Below are 15,528 nucleotides of genomic sequence, written 5' to 3' on the forward strand. Positions count from 1 at the left end.
ACCTCTCTATTTTAATTGTCAGTTTTGAATCTGCTAATAGCTCCAAATCTCCAAATCACCATACTCGAAAGCCGTCTTTATCTGGCCAGTCATTTCAGGGTTCCCTGCAGCGTTTCATGGAGGAGGCCTGAAATAAAGATCACAAGAAATTACTGCGTTTTCATGAAATATAATATTAAGCTTATTAAGCTTCAGGGGAAACAAGCAGTGGCCCTACATCACACAGCAAAGACCACATATTTAACGAGTGAGGTGATTTTTTTTCTCTGCACTGTCTTCTGGTAAAAACATAGAAAACAAGATGAAATGCATCAGGATCCTTCTGATTGAGAGCAGCAGGTGATTGATTGATTGATCACATCACTCCTTTGCTCTGCAGTAATTAATCAGAGCAGCATGCAGGGGAAAATAAACCTACCTTTTTACAACTCTGGAAAAGTAGATGAAAGCCACTGCAACTGTTCAGACAACAGGCTGAAGTGAGTTTGATGATCACTGGTTGAACACTTGTCTGCAGTGAGTAAAGTTTGTATTGACCAGCTGGACCTCAGTCAGTGGCTGCGATCAGACTGCAGAATTTGTCATAGAAATGACAAAGCCTTCACACAGTAAACTCAGTGTGGTGTTATGACGAAGGAATCATGTGAATAAACACTTTTGCTGCAGTTGTTGTTTGTCACGTAGTTGAGTGCTCCCTGACTGCATCTAAAAGTGTCAGTTTCTAGTCAGAACAAGAGTAAATGCCACAGGACAGCAGCAGTTCTTTACATTCAGCTTCTGTGGAGGACACTTTGTTCCAGGCTTCCTTCCTTATGAAATGTATGGAAAAAGCCTCCCCGCTCTCCCCTCGCTCTTTATTTCAATCATTCCTCCGTCGCTCTGACAGCAGATATCTGTCCCTGTCACTACTCATACCATCAGCTTGAATAATGCCCTGTGAATGAGCTCGGCACAGACCGGGAACTTGTAACAACCTTCTAATTTCCCTGCCCTGGGCACTGTCACCTACCTGGCCATCATCTGCATAACAAAACACCCTGGGTACTGTTGTGTATGTGGATGCGTGTGCACCTCCGGAGTGTTTAGGATGCCAGCTGTCCACGCAACACTCCTCCAGCTCTTATCATAAAGCCCCGGCAGGCAGAGGCTGCACACCCAGAGGCCATCAGGGCAGAGGACGCCGCTACCCTCAGGCCAGCTCCTAGTCTTTCTGGCCTACCATGACACTGACAAGGTGGAGGGAATACAGTATGGAATTTTACTGGATGCAGACTGTGAATGAAGAAGCCTTTAGTGAGAGCCTGCTTTGCTATAGAGAGTCTTAGAAATATTTCAAATCAGGTCATGGTGCCTTAAATTTTCAACTTTTCAAGTGAGCTGTAATGATTTTCTTCATAGCGTTTCGAGACTACAGTTGTAATGTTTGACTGAGCGAGTGAATGGAACTAATGCTGAAAAGCTGGAAGGAGTGGAGTGAGGTTTGGTGTTCGTCTAGTAAGGCTCCTGTGTTCAGGTAACATGTTTCCGTTCAGCCTTTCTTTTCCCCTCCTGTCTGCGCTCCAGCTGTCTCAGTGTGTCTGATCCCTCTCTGATCATCCTGTTCATCTGGACGCTTCCTTTTATGACTCTGCAGACCAAACTGCGCCTGTGTCCGACATCCATGTTTTATTTAGGAGGCATGGCTTGCAGAAGGTGTTGCTCACTAGAGAAACAAAAGTGGAAAGGCATGCAGATGGTTCAGACAGATGATCGTGCTCAACAAAGCGCTGGATGGTGTTTTGATGAAACAAGAATTTTGAAACAGGGATTTCTTTCAAAGCACTGAGAAGCTTATCTCTGGAATCCGTAAAAGCCCACTCCTGCACATATTGTCAACTCAAAGTTTGTTCACATATTGTCAGGTCACAAATGATGCCAATTAGCTCTCACTCGCACTTACTGTACAGTCTGCAGCCCTTCTGCTTGATGAGGTAATTTTCAGGGAATGAACAAGATCACTCTGGCACATGGTTGTTTTTCTCTAAATTTAAGCAACTAATATAACAAACTGTTTTTTAAATGTTATGTAAAAGTGTAAATTCATTGATTTGATTTCAGCTGTTTTCTTGAAAGTAAAACATATTTCTTAATTAATTGACATGGTCAGGATTTACTGAGACCTCAGTGACCACACTTGTTGATTGTTAGTTCTACATTTCTTATCCTTGAAATGTGAGAATAGAACATTCGTGGTAGAGAACTCGTAGCAAGGCCATGCTGAGATTAACAATTAAGATTAAAAATGTAATACACAAGGGCTGAGGGCTTGGTCTTCGTATTCTTTGCATAGTTGCATATTTTCTCCTCACAAATTCATCTCACATTGAGACATACCACTTGGGGCTTCATCATATTTGCTGAATGGCTTATTTAGTGAGGATTTACATCAAAGATCCACCAACTGGATCAATGTCATCTCAAAGAAACTCAAAAGTTCTGAAAGTCGCTGTTTTCCCTGAGAAAGAGCATTGAGGTGGGTTTTTTTGGGCTCATCCTGTGATTCTCTCAGGTGTTGCCAGGTCCCGCTCCATACCTTTAGTTCTGTGTCGATAAGAAGAAGAGGCAGCGGTTCCCTCTATAGACTGCTGGGCAGAACAATCCAATATGGGCCATAGCTGTAACTCCAGGCATTGATGGGTCCGTCACCGCTGCTGCCTGTCATTCTGGTCCAGGTCCATGTTCGGCTCGGCCTCTTTAGGTCCCATTTTTCATCATTAGCGTGAGACATAAAACTGATCTCTAAGTTAAGCTCAAAGTGTTAAAAGTCAATTTCAGGTCCACCCTGATAGATCGTGCTGGGCCGTTGCCATGGGAACAGTGAAGGGTTAAGAGGTTCAGAGTCTCTCCTGGTGGTTTCCGGTTCTTTGTGAAAGGGATGGACCACCAGCCTGGTCCTGAAGGCTGCTCCCAGCTGGCTGCTGACGCTTTGGGAAAGATGAACTTAAACTCGTAAAGCATAATACAGTATGTGGTTTAGATGCTTACAGCGTTTCTGAATCCATGAGTGTGTTTATAATCATGTTTTTGGACTATTATGGTTATATTTTACTTGGATCCACCAACTGCAGTACTAAGGCTTGTAAATACCTTGTCCAGTTTTCTGATGAGTCTCTGTTTGCAGGAACATCCTCACCTGGAAGAGTAGTCTGTAGTTATGTAGCAGTTTGTCAGTAAAGCAAAAATTATGATGATTAACAATATAATGGTGCTCCAGATGCTTAAATAGGTGAAAGTTGCAGTGTGAAGGTTGAAGATGAGATTCTCTCATTTTCCAACACCGACCATTAGATGGCAAAACTAAATCCACTAGATTGGTCGCAGACCGGAACCAAATTAGTCAAAAACTCAGAACAGATTTGCTGGATGTAGAGTCAAAGATAAACCTGCACTGATGCAAATGATCAGAAACCTGGAAATGTTAGAATCACATATACAAGGATATGAAGAACCAGGTCTCTTTATGGTGCATGCAGATGTCAAATCCTGTGAGCCAAAACCAGTGTGTGTGTTGTGCTGTTCAGAAACTGAAGCTGAAGGGCGAGCTGGAAAATTGATGGCTCGCTGTAGGCAGAGTGAATGGCTTTAGAAGTAGCATTTCCAATAATGCATTTTCTTCCCTGAAAGAGGGTAAAACGGAGAGGGAGTTGTTTGTTTTTGTTATGAAATGGTGTCCTTTTTTTTTTTTTTTTGCTGTCTTGGTTGTTTTGTAAAATCGTTATGGAGTTCAACCCGTCTGTACTTCGTTTAAATGCTGAACTCTTACTGTACTGTACAGAGCTGCTGTCAGAGATGTTTGGTTACAACAGGGACCACCGCAGCAACAGAACTAGCCTGAACTTTCTCTCGTGCTGTGAAGCACAGAGCTGTAGAACTAATATGGTAAGTTGACATTGAAGATGAGCCCTTCAGTGAATGTGTGCTTGGGAAAAGAACGCACTGGGATTTGAGAACTCAAGAGAGGTATTTGAGGGCTTTGACAATGTGCTGTAATGACAGTTACCACTTTGCATTTAAAGGAGTAAAATGTGACTTTTGGCTTCCTCTGTGGTAGTTTCTGATTTCGGTCTGTCATGCAACAAAGAACTATTGGTACTGCATGTTGCTTGGGAAAGAACACACTGGGATTTGAAACCTCAAGAGAACCGTTGAAGGGTTTTGACAATGTGGTGTAATGACATTTACCACTCTGCATTTAAAGGAGTAAAGTATGTCTTTCGGCTTCCTCCGCAGTAGCTTCTGATTTCCGCCTGATGTGCAACAAAGCGTTATCGATCCTCAGGGAAACGGACTGAGAACAAAGCCTCCTCTTCATCACGTGGAAACTGCTATGCAGGGGTCTTGAGGAGCACTCGCCCCCTGCCCACACGCATGTATGTGCAATTACACATGCGCACGGCCACATCACGATAAAAGACAGCATGTGAAAACTCTTGAGGGAGCTGATGGGCTTAAGCCACTGAATAAATGACAGGTAATTTTCAGTTGAGAGCGCAGCGCACAGACAGGGGAGGCGATCGATCACTTTGGCGATCACCCATGCCGATTTCAGTCCTCGCTGGCATCATCAAGGCTGATGACAACGATAGAGAGAGACACGATGGCTTGACAAGTGTGTGTATGAGAGAGAGAGACGGGCGCACTGTGCATGTGTGGAGATAGCACATTAATTGATTTCCGTTAAAAACGCATAAAATGGCGTCTTTGTTCAGGCGATGGAATCATTCCTGCTAAATAGGTAGCAGTTGCTTCTTTTTTTTTTCTTTTTTTTTTTTGGCGATATGTGAAAAGGATAGGGCAAGTTTTTCATGGATCTTTTTCTTTCCAAGTGTGTCTGAGATGGCCACAGCTGGAGAAAAGTGGATCTATTGATCTTGGGAGTTTCATTTTTCAAACATAGTCATCTTTCAGAGCCGGCTTCGATTTTTGAAAAATATACAGTGTGCTTTTCGGATAATTTTCTGGCCTTTTTGTCACAGTGCACAGTGGAGAGATGTGAGGAATCTCTGGGTGGGTGGCAGGTGGTGCAAGTTGATGGCCATGCTACTCCTCAGCCTAACTGCAGCTTATTATTTTACTGGAATACATCACTGGGAACTGTTTTCTGGCATTTCATTAAAAAAAAAAACAATGAGTTAATCACCAAAAACAATCTGCAGGTGAATCGATAATGAAAATAGTTGCAGCCCCACTTAAATTCCATGGCTGTCTCTTTAAAGTTTCTCGCCTGCGAGAATAACTGTTTCTGTAAAGACACCACTCGAGCCATCGTTCTCACTAAATACCACTTATTTGCTTTGCCTCTGGCTTGCCCTCAGTAAGCTATTTTTCTGTCTAAGTAGTGTGAGAGCGTGGCCTTTTGCTTGCTTTGTTTTACACACTGGCCCTCCGACAGTGCGGTGCTTTCTCCTAAATTTTCTCCAGCTCAAAATAACGAGCAGGACAAAGGTTAAAGAAAGACAAAAAGGCGGTGAGAGAGTGGCGGATGTGCTGCTCGCTTCCACTGAAACCTCAGAGAGAAATGTAGAGTCGCAGATCGTTCGTTTACGCAAAGAAACAAAGTGGCGACTGCCCACAGCGCGGCGTCGTGGGCGGCCAGCCGATAAGGCCGCGGTTATGTCGTCTCTGACAGTTGCTCCCCGGTGTCGCCCAGCAGCAGGTCGCAGTGAGACCACACACACATGCAGACCCCCGCTGGTGGATAAAGGTCTGCTCGGTGCGAGGACTTGACAGCACACACACGCACATGTGCACACACTCATGCAAACAAGCGCTACGGCCCATCCTTCTGCTGAGACCTGTTTTGACTTCCACCCCGGGACTCTTCTGTGAGGGCACGGGTGGGCGCCAAAGAGCAGCCGGTCCTGTCTTAACCTCAAGTTTGAGCGTAAACAAAAATGACCTCCGACTGTTTTCTGAAGTTCAACATTTAAACCGGCTTCCACTGAGGGGTTTTTATCATGTCCACCGTATCTGTATGTTAAATCCTATTGATGAAAAATCCCTTTCGACATGAATGCGGCATAATTGTATTATCCTACCGAGGAGTCACTCTCAGAACTTTACGCTTCATTAAATAAAAATGAATTCTGGAGAATAGTATTTCATTTACTTTGAAGACTTGATGGAGACAGAGGAACCTCTAACACGTTTCAGAAGATTTCCTGCAACTGGCAATGAAGCGGCGTCTTATGCAAAGCCGCTGGACGGGCATGAAGATTGATTGTTAATAGAATGTGTTGCAGTGTATTCAGTAATCGTTATTAATCTGTGTGTCGGCGGATTCTTTCTCAGCTCGGCCCAGCATTCATAAAGCTCGGTTAATTAGACTGATTGATTAGATGGTGGTGATTCAGAGCTCTCATCGCAGCGCCTCATCCCGTCAGGCCTCTAATAAGATCAGATTGCTCTCATATTCACATACTCCCCTGCACACACACACACCCACGGCTTGTTTGGCCTGTCATACCACCTCTCCATCTTTCCCACTGCCTGTCTGTCACATCCATATTCAGACAGGATTTACAGGCATGAAAGAAGCAGCCAAGCTTACCAAAGCAATACACTGAAGACTAGAAGTTACATTATGTTAACATAAAAAGATTGCAAATCTCTCATCCCCTCCTCTCCCTCCCTCTCCTCTTCCTCTGCTTTGTCTCTCACTGAGATCCATCCTGAGTTCCTGTCTCATCATGTCCCATAAATGCGACTAGTCCCCCTGTTTAGCCAAGGAAAACATCTCGCTGTATAGCTGGAGACCAGGAACCTCACATCTGTCTAGACTCAACTTTGCGCTTGGCCTGCGCGTGTGCTGCATGTGTTTTTCTGCGTGAATGTCCTCATGTCTGTATGCGAGGAAGCACGTGCATGCCACACATCTGCAGGTTTAAGTGTGAATCAGCTTCGCCAAAGCTTCTGCTGCTTGTCTCTGTGATGCTTTTCTGATCAATACACGCGCACGGCTCCGAGCAGAACCGCCCTGCACTTAGCGCTCAGTGCCTGCTCATCAGCACAGAGGCAGCACAGTAAAGAGACTCTCCCTCGCTGTAGTAAAACTTTATGACTTTCCGTGTTGCTTTTGTCTCCAGGCATCGGATATTACACAGGATGATAAGCATTCATTTAGATTTTTGCCAGATCACCAGTCCTCCGCGTCAATACAGCCCATCTGAGCTCTTTAAAAAGAGACACAGTTTTGGGGGGTGGGGGTGGGGGGGCTGAGTTTATGGGTGTACACCTAAGTTTGTGTGTATTTGTGTATTTGTTTGTGTATTCCAAGGCTGTGATGAACCCACTGCACTATCACTCCTAAGAGAGTGTTTATGGAGAAAATGATTACCCTGGAAAGAACAGAACTTTGATGAAAATCGTCCCACTTCAATTTGCACCTCGCAGGCCTGCACTTGGCGGCCTTGTTTATGGGTAATATTGGAAATCTGTAAAATTGCACAGAGAATTTCAGTAACAGAGAGCTTTCATGAATACATCGTGATATTCAGTGGCCGTCTGATTGAGGCCTTTTGGAGTTTAAGCATCCTTCACTGTGAAGTAGTTGTTTATGGTCTGTTGCAGACTTTTTAGGACTTTGGTGATGTGACTTGAAGTTTGTTGTTCTTTGTTTCTGAGGTTTCTTCAGTGGAGCAGATCTGAAATGTACCCCTTATTTAATTTATAAAACTTTTTGAAGATAATGCGGAAATAATGTACACAGGACAGTATATTTAATGTTTTACCTCATCAGCTACACTGATTTTTGTAAAAATATGATCATTCTGAATTTGATGCAGCAACACATTTCAAACACGTTGGGACAGGAGCAACAAAAGACTAAGAAAGTTGTGGAACGCTCCAAAAACACCTGTTTGGAACATTCCACAGGTAAACAGGTTGTAAACAGGTTTTTCGGAAATGATTGCATTCTGTTTTTATCTACATTTTACACAGCCTCTAGGCTTTGGAAGCAGGGTTGTATATTTTATAGTTATGAACAGACATGACGAAATGCACCAAACATTAGGTGAGCACTCTTATGGACGCTAAGTTTGAGTGTTAAATGATATTTGGGCTGATCATTAGGTCCTGCAGTGAATATCAGGCTGTGCTGTCATGAATCTACTGAGAGGTGACACCATGCTCTAAACCTGATCTAACAAGCCTTTGAATCCTACCCTCACCCTCAAAATACAACATGCAGGGCGTCCAGCAAAAGAGTCCACATTCCTGGTAGATTAGTGTGTAATGTGGACACTTTATTTCGACTGTTAACCTCATGATGGTTGTGGCAGACTGTGTTTTATTCTCTGATAAGCTTTCAGATTGATACATCTGTCACCTGAACAGGTACGGGAAAGTCTTTGCTGGTACCTGCAGGAACAAGACCCAACCAACCAATGCATGAGACGCAACACAAGTATAAGATGTCAGGAAAGTCTGCAGCGTCATCAGCATCACCCTCTCACTAACTGCACTTCCTTGGGTTTTGGTCCACGCCACTGAAAAGGCTCAACAGTGTGTTTCAGTGTAACAAAAATTTGGCACACTGGGAAAACTAAGACATCAAGCAGTCTACGCTTGACTAGCTCTTGGCTGCGTCCATCCTTTGGTCCAGATTACGAAATTCTTCATTCATGGTGCTCAGACTTTTGCTCCATTCCTGAAGCTTTGGAACTCCTCTGCCTGCTCTTTGCTTGAGTGACATGGTTGCTGGTTAACTGGAGCTGTTTTCGTGCATTCTGATTGGGCTACATTTCTCCCTCTCTCAGGTTTTTGGCCGGTCACCCGTCTGGCATGGCTGGGTGGGGTCGACTAGCTCCAGTTGGCAATGAGAGGAAAACAAAAAAAAACGTAGAAGTTGTGCAGTCGTTTACTTTTTTTGTGCAAGAAAGTGTGTTTTTGTTATGCGCTTGTGTGTGTGTGTGATGAATCCGTTTTCGTGTGGGTGTGTATGTGTGTATCATCGTCAGAGTTTTGCACCTGGACAAATGACAGTGTGCCTGCCCTCCACACACTCCCTGCTATCTCTCTCATTGATGAAACGCCTTCACCTGTGTGTGTGTGTGTGTGTGTGTGTGTGTGTGTGTGTGTGTGTGTGTGTGTGTGTGTACAAAGAAAGAACTCAAAGAAAGAAGGAGCACAATTAACGATGTGAGGGAGGGAGCATTCTTGCTGTGTTGTTTTTTGTGGGTGAGAATCGGCCAGTTTTAAACGAGGGAGGGAGGAAGCCGAGGATGAAAGGGACGGACGGCAATCTGCTGTGGTCTTTTACATCTCTTTTGCCCGTGCGTTTGATGGAGTCAAACGAGTCTTATGATAGACGATATTGACAAGCTTAAATGCCCTTATTGGATGAGAAGTGGCCCCCGGGTGCTGCCCCAGCGTTTTCGAAGAACAGAGCGCCAGACAAAAACCACACACTCACATACAGCATTACCCCTTTTTGCTACCACAGCACTCTCAACAATTACCTTCCAGCTCTTTAAGACACACACACACACACACACACACACACACACACACACACACACACACACACAAAGGCTATCTTTATGACTGCAGCATTTCCACCATTCCGGCCCACTTTTTTTTTTTTTTTTTTTCCTGCTTTCCTTACCTCCTTCACCCAGAGACCATTAAACCAGATCCCTTCTAAAAGGCTTTAAGGCCTCTCTTGGCTAGCCACTTCTTCTCCGAAGCCCTGCCATGGCTCTTTTCGTGTTTTTAAATCAAAGTCCATGAAAGGTTGAGGGGGAGGAGGAGGGAGGCACAGCGAAATTTGGGACGGGTTTTTGTGTTTGTGGGTTGGAGACAAATCTTAGTCACAAACCCATATGGTCTTACTCTCTCACACACACACACAGACACACACACTCACACACACAGGCTTAATCTGATACGGTACATGCCCTCCTGGCCTGTTCTGCTCCGGTGGGATTTTATTTTTTCTCCTCTGTCTCCTCTCTCACCTGCTGAGAGGTACTGTAGGTGTGTAACCTGCTCGCTTTCGTTTTGTCTCTTCTGCTTTCAAACACAAGGGTATACGCTCTCTCTCTCTCTCTCTCTCTCTCACTCACACACACACACACACACACACACACACACACACACACAAACACAACTGCACCCACACACTCCCGCAGCACAAACACTGGTATGAAAGACAGTCTGGAGGTGGACTCGGCTGCGATTCGTGTGCTTCTCTCACAGACGTTTCTGATTTAAGGATCACGGCGGTGTGTAGCTTTTTGATTCTGCTGGTAGTCAACCTGAAAATGTTTTCCTTGATGGTTTTTTGGCAGAGGCCATGTTGGGGGAGCTCCGGCCAGCTCGTTTCACCTGCCAGCTGCTCAGCTCAGCCAGGTCCTTCTGGAGCCCCTTTTCCCCCCCAACTTTCATACCCATAAAGACAACTCCGTTCTGCTCTCCCCCCTTTCTCCACCTGGCCCTGCAGATCAGGTTCCATATGCATCAGTGTCTCGGAGTGGGAGCGCTGACTCACCTTCAGTTAATCTTTTCTGACTGCAGCAAGTGTTGATGGGTGGTGTGTTGGGTCCAAACTGGAGGTGTGGAATTTTAAGGTACATCCTGTTATTGATTGGCCTGAAAAAACTGTTCTGTACAAATCTAGCAAGTACAGTGAGCTGCTACAGCTTGTACACACAAGTGTGTCCAGGATGAACAGTTCTGTTTTGGGTGATAAGTTTTATTCCTTTGCAAAAGGCTTAAAATACAGATGCTGGATGGAGTAAGGACACCCTGCAGCCATACACAACCCCCTCACAACCTGCTATTTCCTTAACATCATCCCATTTTAATTGACCGCCCACCTTACCACTCGTTTTTTTGATGTTTAACTCTGTTTTGAATTGACAAGCTCTGATGTTGAACGCCGCTGTCAGTTAGAGCAGATAGATACACCTTTCATGTCATAGGATGACCTCAATTTTGTCCGTTTTTGGGACTGAAAAAGAGGTTTATCATTTGATTTTAGCAAATGTAATACACCTCATCCGTCAAAATGAATTTAACAATAACTTTCACTGTGTGCAAAATCTTGCATTTGAGGGCTTCACCTCACTGCAGGACAATACAGCATGTCCATAAGTTAATTTATCAACAAGACAATGAGTCTGCAGCCACACCAGCTGCTCTGCAAAGCTATGCTTGGCCACAGCTGTGGTTTGAGCTCAATGCTAATGTCAGCATGCTAACATGCTCACAGTGGCAATGCTTGCATGCAGCTGTTTAGCAGATATACTTTTACTTTTGCAGGTATTTGGTCATCAACCGAAGTATCAGACAATTTAAACATTGACCTGAAGGGGGCACTAGATGAAAAGTCAAGATGACTGAAGTGATTCAGATTCATCCTGAGGGGAATATTTGTGTGTACCAAACTTCACAGCAATCCCTAAGATAGTTGTTGAAACATTTCTCACCTTTGGGAACAATGAACCTCCACCGTTTGAGAGAAAAAATCAGGGGATCACCAAGATCAGCGAGGTTCATCCTCTGGGGATCAGGAATGTCTGCACAAAATGTCATGGTAATCCATCTAATAGTTGTTAGAATATTTCAATCTGGACTACATGGAAGACGGCTCATCAGTGCCCCTTCTTTCAATTCATGTTTCATTTTTGGTCAGAGCAGAATAATAGTATGTTTAAAGACCTTCCTTCTCAAAAAACTTATTCATTCCTAAATTATACTTCAAACCTTATATCCACTGGCTCACCTGTGACTGGAAATCCTCTGCAGTCACATCCCTTTATGAACCATTTTGCACTTTACAAGCACTTCGGCTCCTTTCTGATAAGGTGTGAAACCTTTGAGCTTCACTAGAGTTATAGGACGTGTTTTACCCCGATAAGCCATACTGTATGTAACTCAGTGAAAGATAAATGGACACCTTGTTCTTTCTTTTTGTGACTTCTCTTTCCCCTCGCTGCTCTCCTGGTTGTCCATCTTCTTTGCGCCTCCACTCAGTAATGTTTAAAGGGACTTGCAGGGGGGAGGACGGCAGTAAGACAGGAGAAAGAGAGCAGGAGGGAGGGGGAGGCAACTGTAGAGTGGCAGAGGTGTGAAGTCTGAGGGTGTGTATATTACGGGTATATGGACAAGTATAGTGATCAGTATAGGGCAAGACTTGCAAGTTGTACTTTAATCAGTGTTACGAGGTACAGGGCATCAAATGGATCTATGAGTACACCTGGATATGGCTGAACAGAGGTGAGGCAGGGGGAGAACCTCTCTGTGTACCTGGCTGACAACTGCTAGCAATGTGTCCCTGTCCCGTACACCAAACACGTGCAAATGTTTTAGTATGTAGCTTAAAAAAGCCCAGGAATATCATATCAGTCATGAAGGTGTAACTACAGTACAGTGTTGGTCCTGTAGTCATTGTTTCGTAAACTTGTGTATTTGAGTTTATACCTGTTTATGAAAGCTTGTATATTTAAGTCTGTGGTTGCCGTTTTTCAAGTTTGTTCAGTCCGTTCATCACATCATTTCTGGGGTTTGTACAGATTTATACATTACTTGTTAAAGTGCTCTTTTACCTGTTTCTATTAAACAAATAGTGAGCTTCTAGCCTGTCTCCTGTTAGCTCTATTCACTAACCACACAGAAAAACTAATGTTCAGACTTCAAAAGAAGCCTGGCAGCTTTTAGCACATCATTTACAGGCACAAACCTGAATGTATAAATGTACAAGTTTAAGATGCTGAACTCATAGATTCAAAACTGCACTTTCCTGCACACCTCTTTGATGGTGTAAAAATCCATAAAACACTGGTTGGTTTGTGTCTTGCTCATCCTATCTCCAACTGTACAACATTTCTGTTGTTGTGCAGCTAAATACTACAACTCCATTGGCAAGTCACCACTATCTCAGTCTAACTGGCTAATTAATGATCTTGTAAACTTGCAGTAAAGACAGTCTATCAAGCACTGCTCCTCTGAGGCACTGTTTGGAAACCCTTCTGACTGGCTGTTCGTGATGTATTTTCACTAGTCTGAGGAGTTGTTGACATTTCTAGAAGTTGATGACAAGGCCACAGTAAATGTGTCTGAGAGCAACTGATTATGCCAAAATACTTTCTGGTTCATTTGAATGTGACTTTAGTGGTAGATAAACATTGCTACGTATGTTTGAAAGTCCAGCACTGACTGACAGTGTTGATGTAAAGTGGCTGTAGCCTACAGTGTGTCTCTTTTGCCGCTCCAGCTCCTGCTTTTTGAAACATTTCTTCCAGACTTTTCATTAGTTTTCACAACATGTCAGACTTAGATTTCAGCCAAGTCCACTCTGACAGACTTTTTTCAAAATGTATGTAAGTTAATAAGGAAATGTTTTTGAATATCTGTATGTGTGAATCCGTCACTAGTAAATGTGCTCGTTTACATGTATTCAGGTGTACTTTTTGCCTGACTTGCTTTTTGGAGATTTCAAAAAGAAACATTGGAGGTTTTGACAGGGATCCCTCGAAAAAGCGATTTTTGTTCTCTAATGTTCTTTGATGTTTGTTTGTCTTTGTTTTCCCAGTTAATCACAGAGTAGAGTCAATTCTCTCTCTCTCCTTCTCATCTTATTTTGTCTTTGTGATTGATGAAGAGTTTGAGGAGGCCTACAGAGAGGACAAACAATCTCCCACGTACTGTTGCAGCGTTGAGTGTGATGAGGGGGGTGAAGTAACTGTCAATATCCGTATTGATGACTACAGTGGAAGCTGGTGGAAATGTTCTGCTTCCCTATTGATCTCTGATCCATTATGAGCTGTTAGTAGACGGCCGGTGAATGATGGGGAATGGTCCATCCATCATAAGGCGATGTCCTCACTGCTTGGCAGGCGAGCTCTTTGTTTAGTTTGTCTGTCCTTCTGTGATCCTCCTCCTCTCACTTCTTTTCTCTGCTGTGCCAACCCGCCACACACATGGTGCACACATTTAGTCTTGAATCTGACAGCACCTCTCTCCATACACTCGTTTTGAAAAACAATAAAACAATCTATGAAGAAAAAGAGATATCTCACCTCAGATACTAATGTTAACTCTCCTCTCACCCTCTCTTCTCCCTGCTTTTCTCTTTTATTCTGTTCTGTTCTGCAGGTCACTGATCGGTCCGTGCGAGCAGTCGCAGAGCATTGTCCTGAGCTGCAGTTTGTTGGCTTCATGGGATGCCCGGTGACCTCTCAGGGAGTCATCCATCTTACCGCGGTAGGTATCTCATACATTTTGTGACTTGCATTATAATAGTGCTCCTTGAGACCAGAGACTGTGTAAATTTTGCCATCTTGTTTTTTTTGGAGCCAGAAGTGATTGTATCTGGACAAGCAGGTGAGGTCAGGTTATAGCTAAGGCTAGCATCAGCTAGCTAGCTCAGTCAGCAATGTGCATCCGTAAATGTAATATGTAATAATAATTTGGATGATCATTTTGGCTCGCGAAAACAGGCTAAGGTTAAAATGTACTCACCGGAAAACATGAGCAGCCGACTCCTTAGAGCATATTATAGTGCAACTGAATGCTGAAATGTAGATGTACAGCACACAGTGCCATGAATACACATTACTACGCCTCTATTCTTACTGACAGATTGCCGTGGTAGCAACTTGTCAATCTAGCTCGCAACACCCAACTCTTGCTTTATTGTCTAGATTTACAAATTAAACATCATACTGCATTGAAGAAGACTAACGGCTGAGACCATAAACTCATTAGGAAAATGTTTACTGTGATAATAAATAAGATGAGCAGTAGGAGACATTTCCGAATAGACTTCTATACATTTGGACTTCTTTTTGCAACCAATGGGTTTGCCCCCTGCTGGCCATTAGAGGGAATGCAGGTTTAATGCGGGCTGCGCCCACTCATTTCTGCTGTCTGTGCTTCAGACTCTTGTGACCTTCTGTTGGAACTCAAGTTGTGTGTTTATTTACGATTAAAGTGACGATACCGTAGTTCCTGCAGCACAATTAAAAGAAAGTTAATTTCAGTTTCACTTTTTGAAGTAATTACTTGTATCAGTAAATGTCAACAGAAGTTTTAGCGTGACCAAGTTTTTTTTTGTCTAATCCTGTTACCGTAGGCCGTGTTGCCGCGGGCTGTGCATTGTCTCCAGGGGGTAAAATTAACTTTTGCAGAGTAAACTCAGGACCTCGCTGTGTGTTTTATCTAAGACTTAGTTTTGAAGTTATTTCGTGTTAACTTTTAAATCTCATGAAAGCCTAATGAGATGAATCCTAATAATACGCTGCTGTTCTGACTACACCCTGCTGTTTGGATATTACCATGCTAATGAGCAGCGCTCCGCGGTTTAAGATGTGCCATGCCATATAAACATGGACACACATGCACTCACACGGTGATTGCTTGAATTGAATTCGCCAGGAAATACTGCACCTTGTTTTTCTTCTCATTTATTTCCTCCTCCCAACATAACATCCGTCCATAGAGTGTGTGCGTGTGTCCGCTTGTGAGCGTGTGTGCCATGCCCGC

At 43.7% G+C, this 15,528-nt stretch overlaps 1 protein-coding gene across 2 annotated transcripts in view; it reads left to right on the forward strand.

Annotated features, from left to right (window-relative positions):
• fbxl17 (F-box and leucine-rich repeat protein 17) overlaps positions 1-15,528 on the forward strand; it is a 219,260-nt gene that overhangs the window by 57,692 nt on the left and 146,040 nt on the right. For both annotated transcript variants that reach the window (XM_041938093.1, XM_041938092.1), the window contains exon 7: positions 14,140-14,247. In XM_041938093.1, coding sequence (XP_041794027.1) covers positions 14,140-14,247 — 108 coding nt within the window. The remainder of the gene's footprint in view (positions 1-14,139; positions 14,248-15,528) is intronic.

The sequence above is a fragment of the Chelmon rostratus genome, chromosome 5 (assembly GCF_017976325.1).
Source record: "Chelmon rostratus isolate fCheRos1 chromosome 5, fCheRos1.pri, whole genome shotgun sequence".
Lineage (NCBI taxonomy): Eukaryota > Metazoa > Chordata > Actinopteri > Chaetodontiformes > Chaetodontidae > Chelmon > Chelmon rostratus.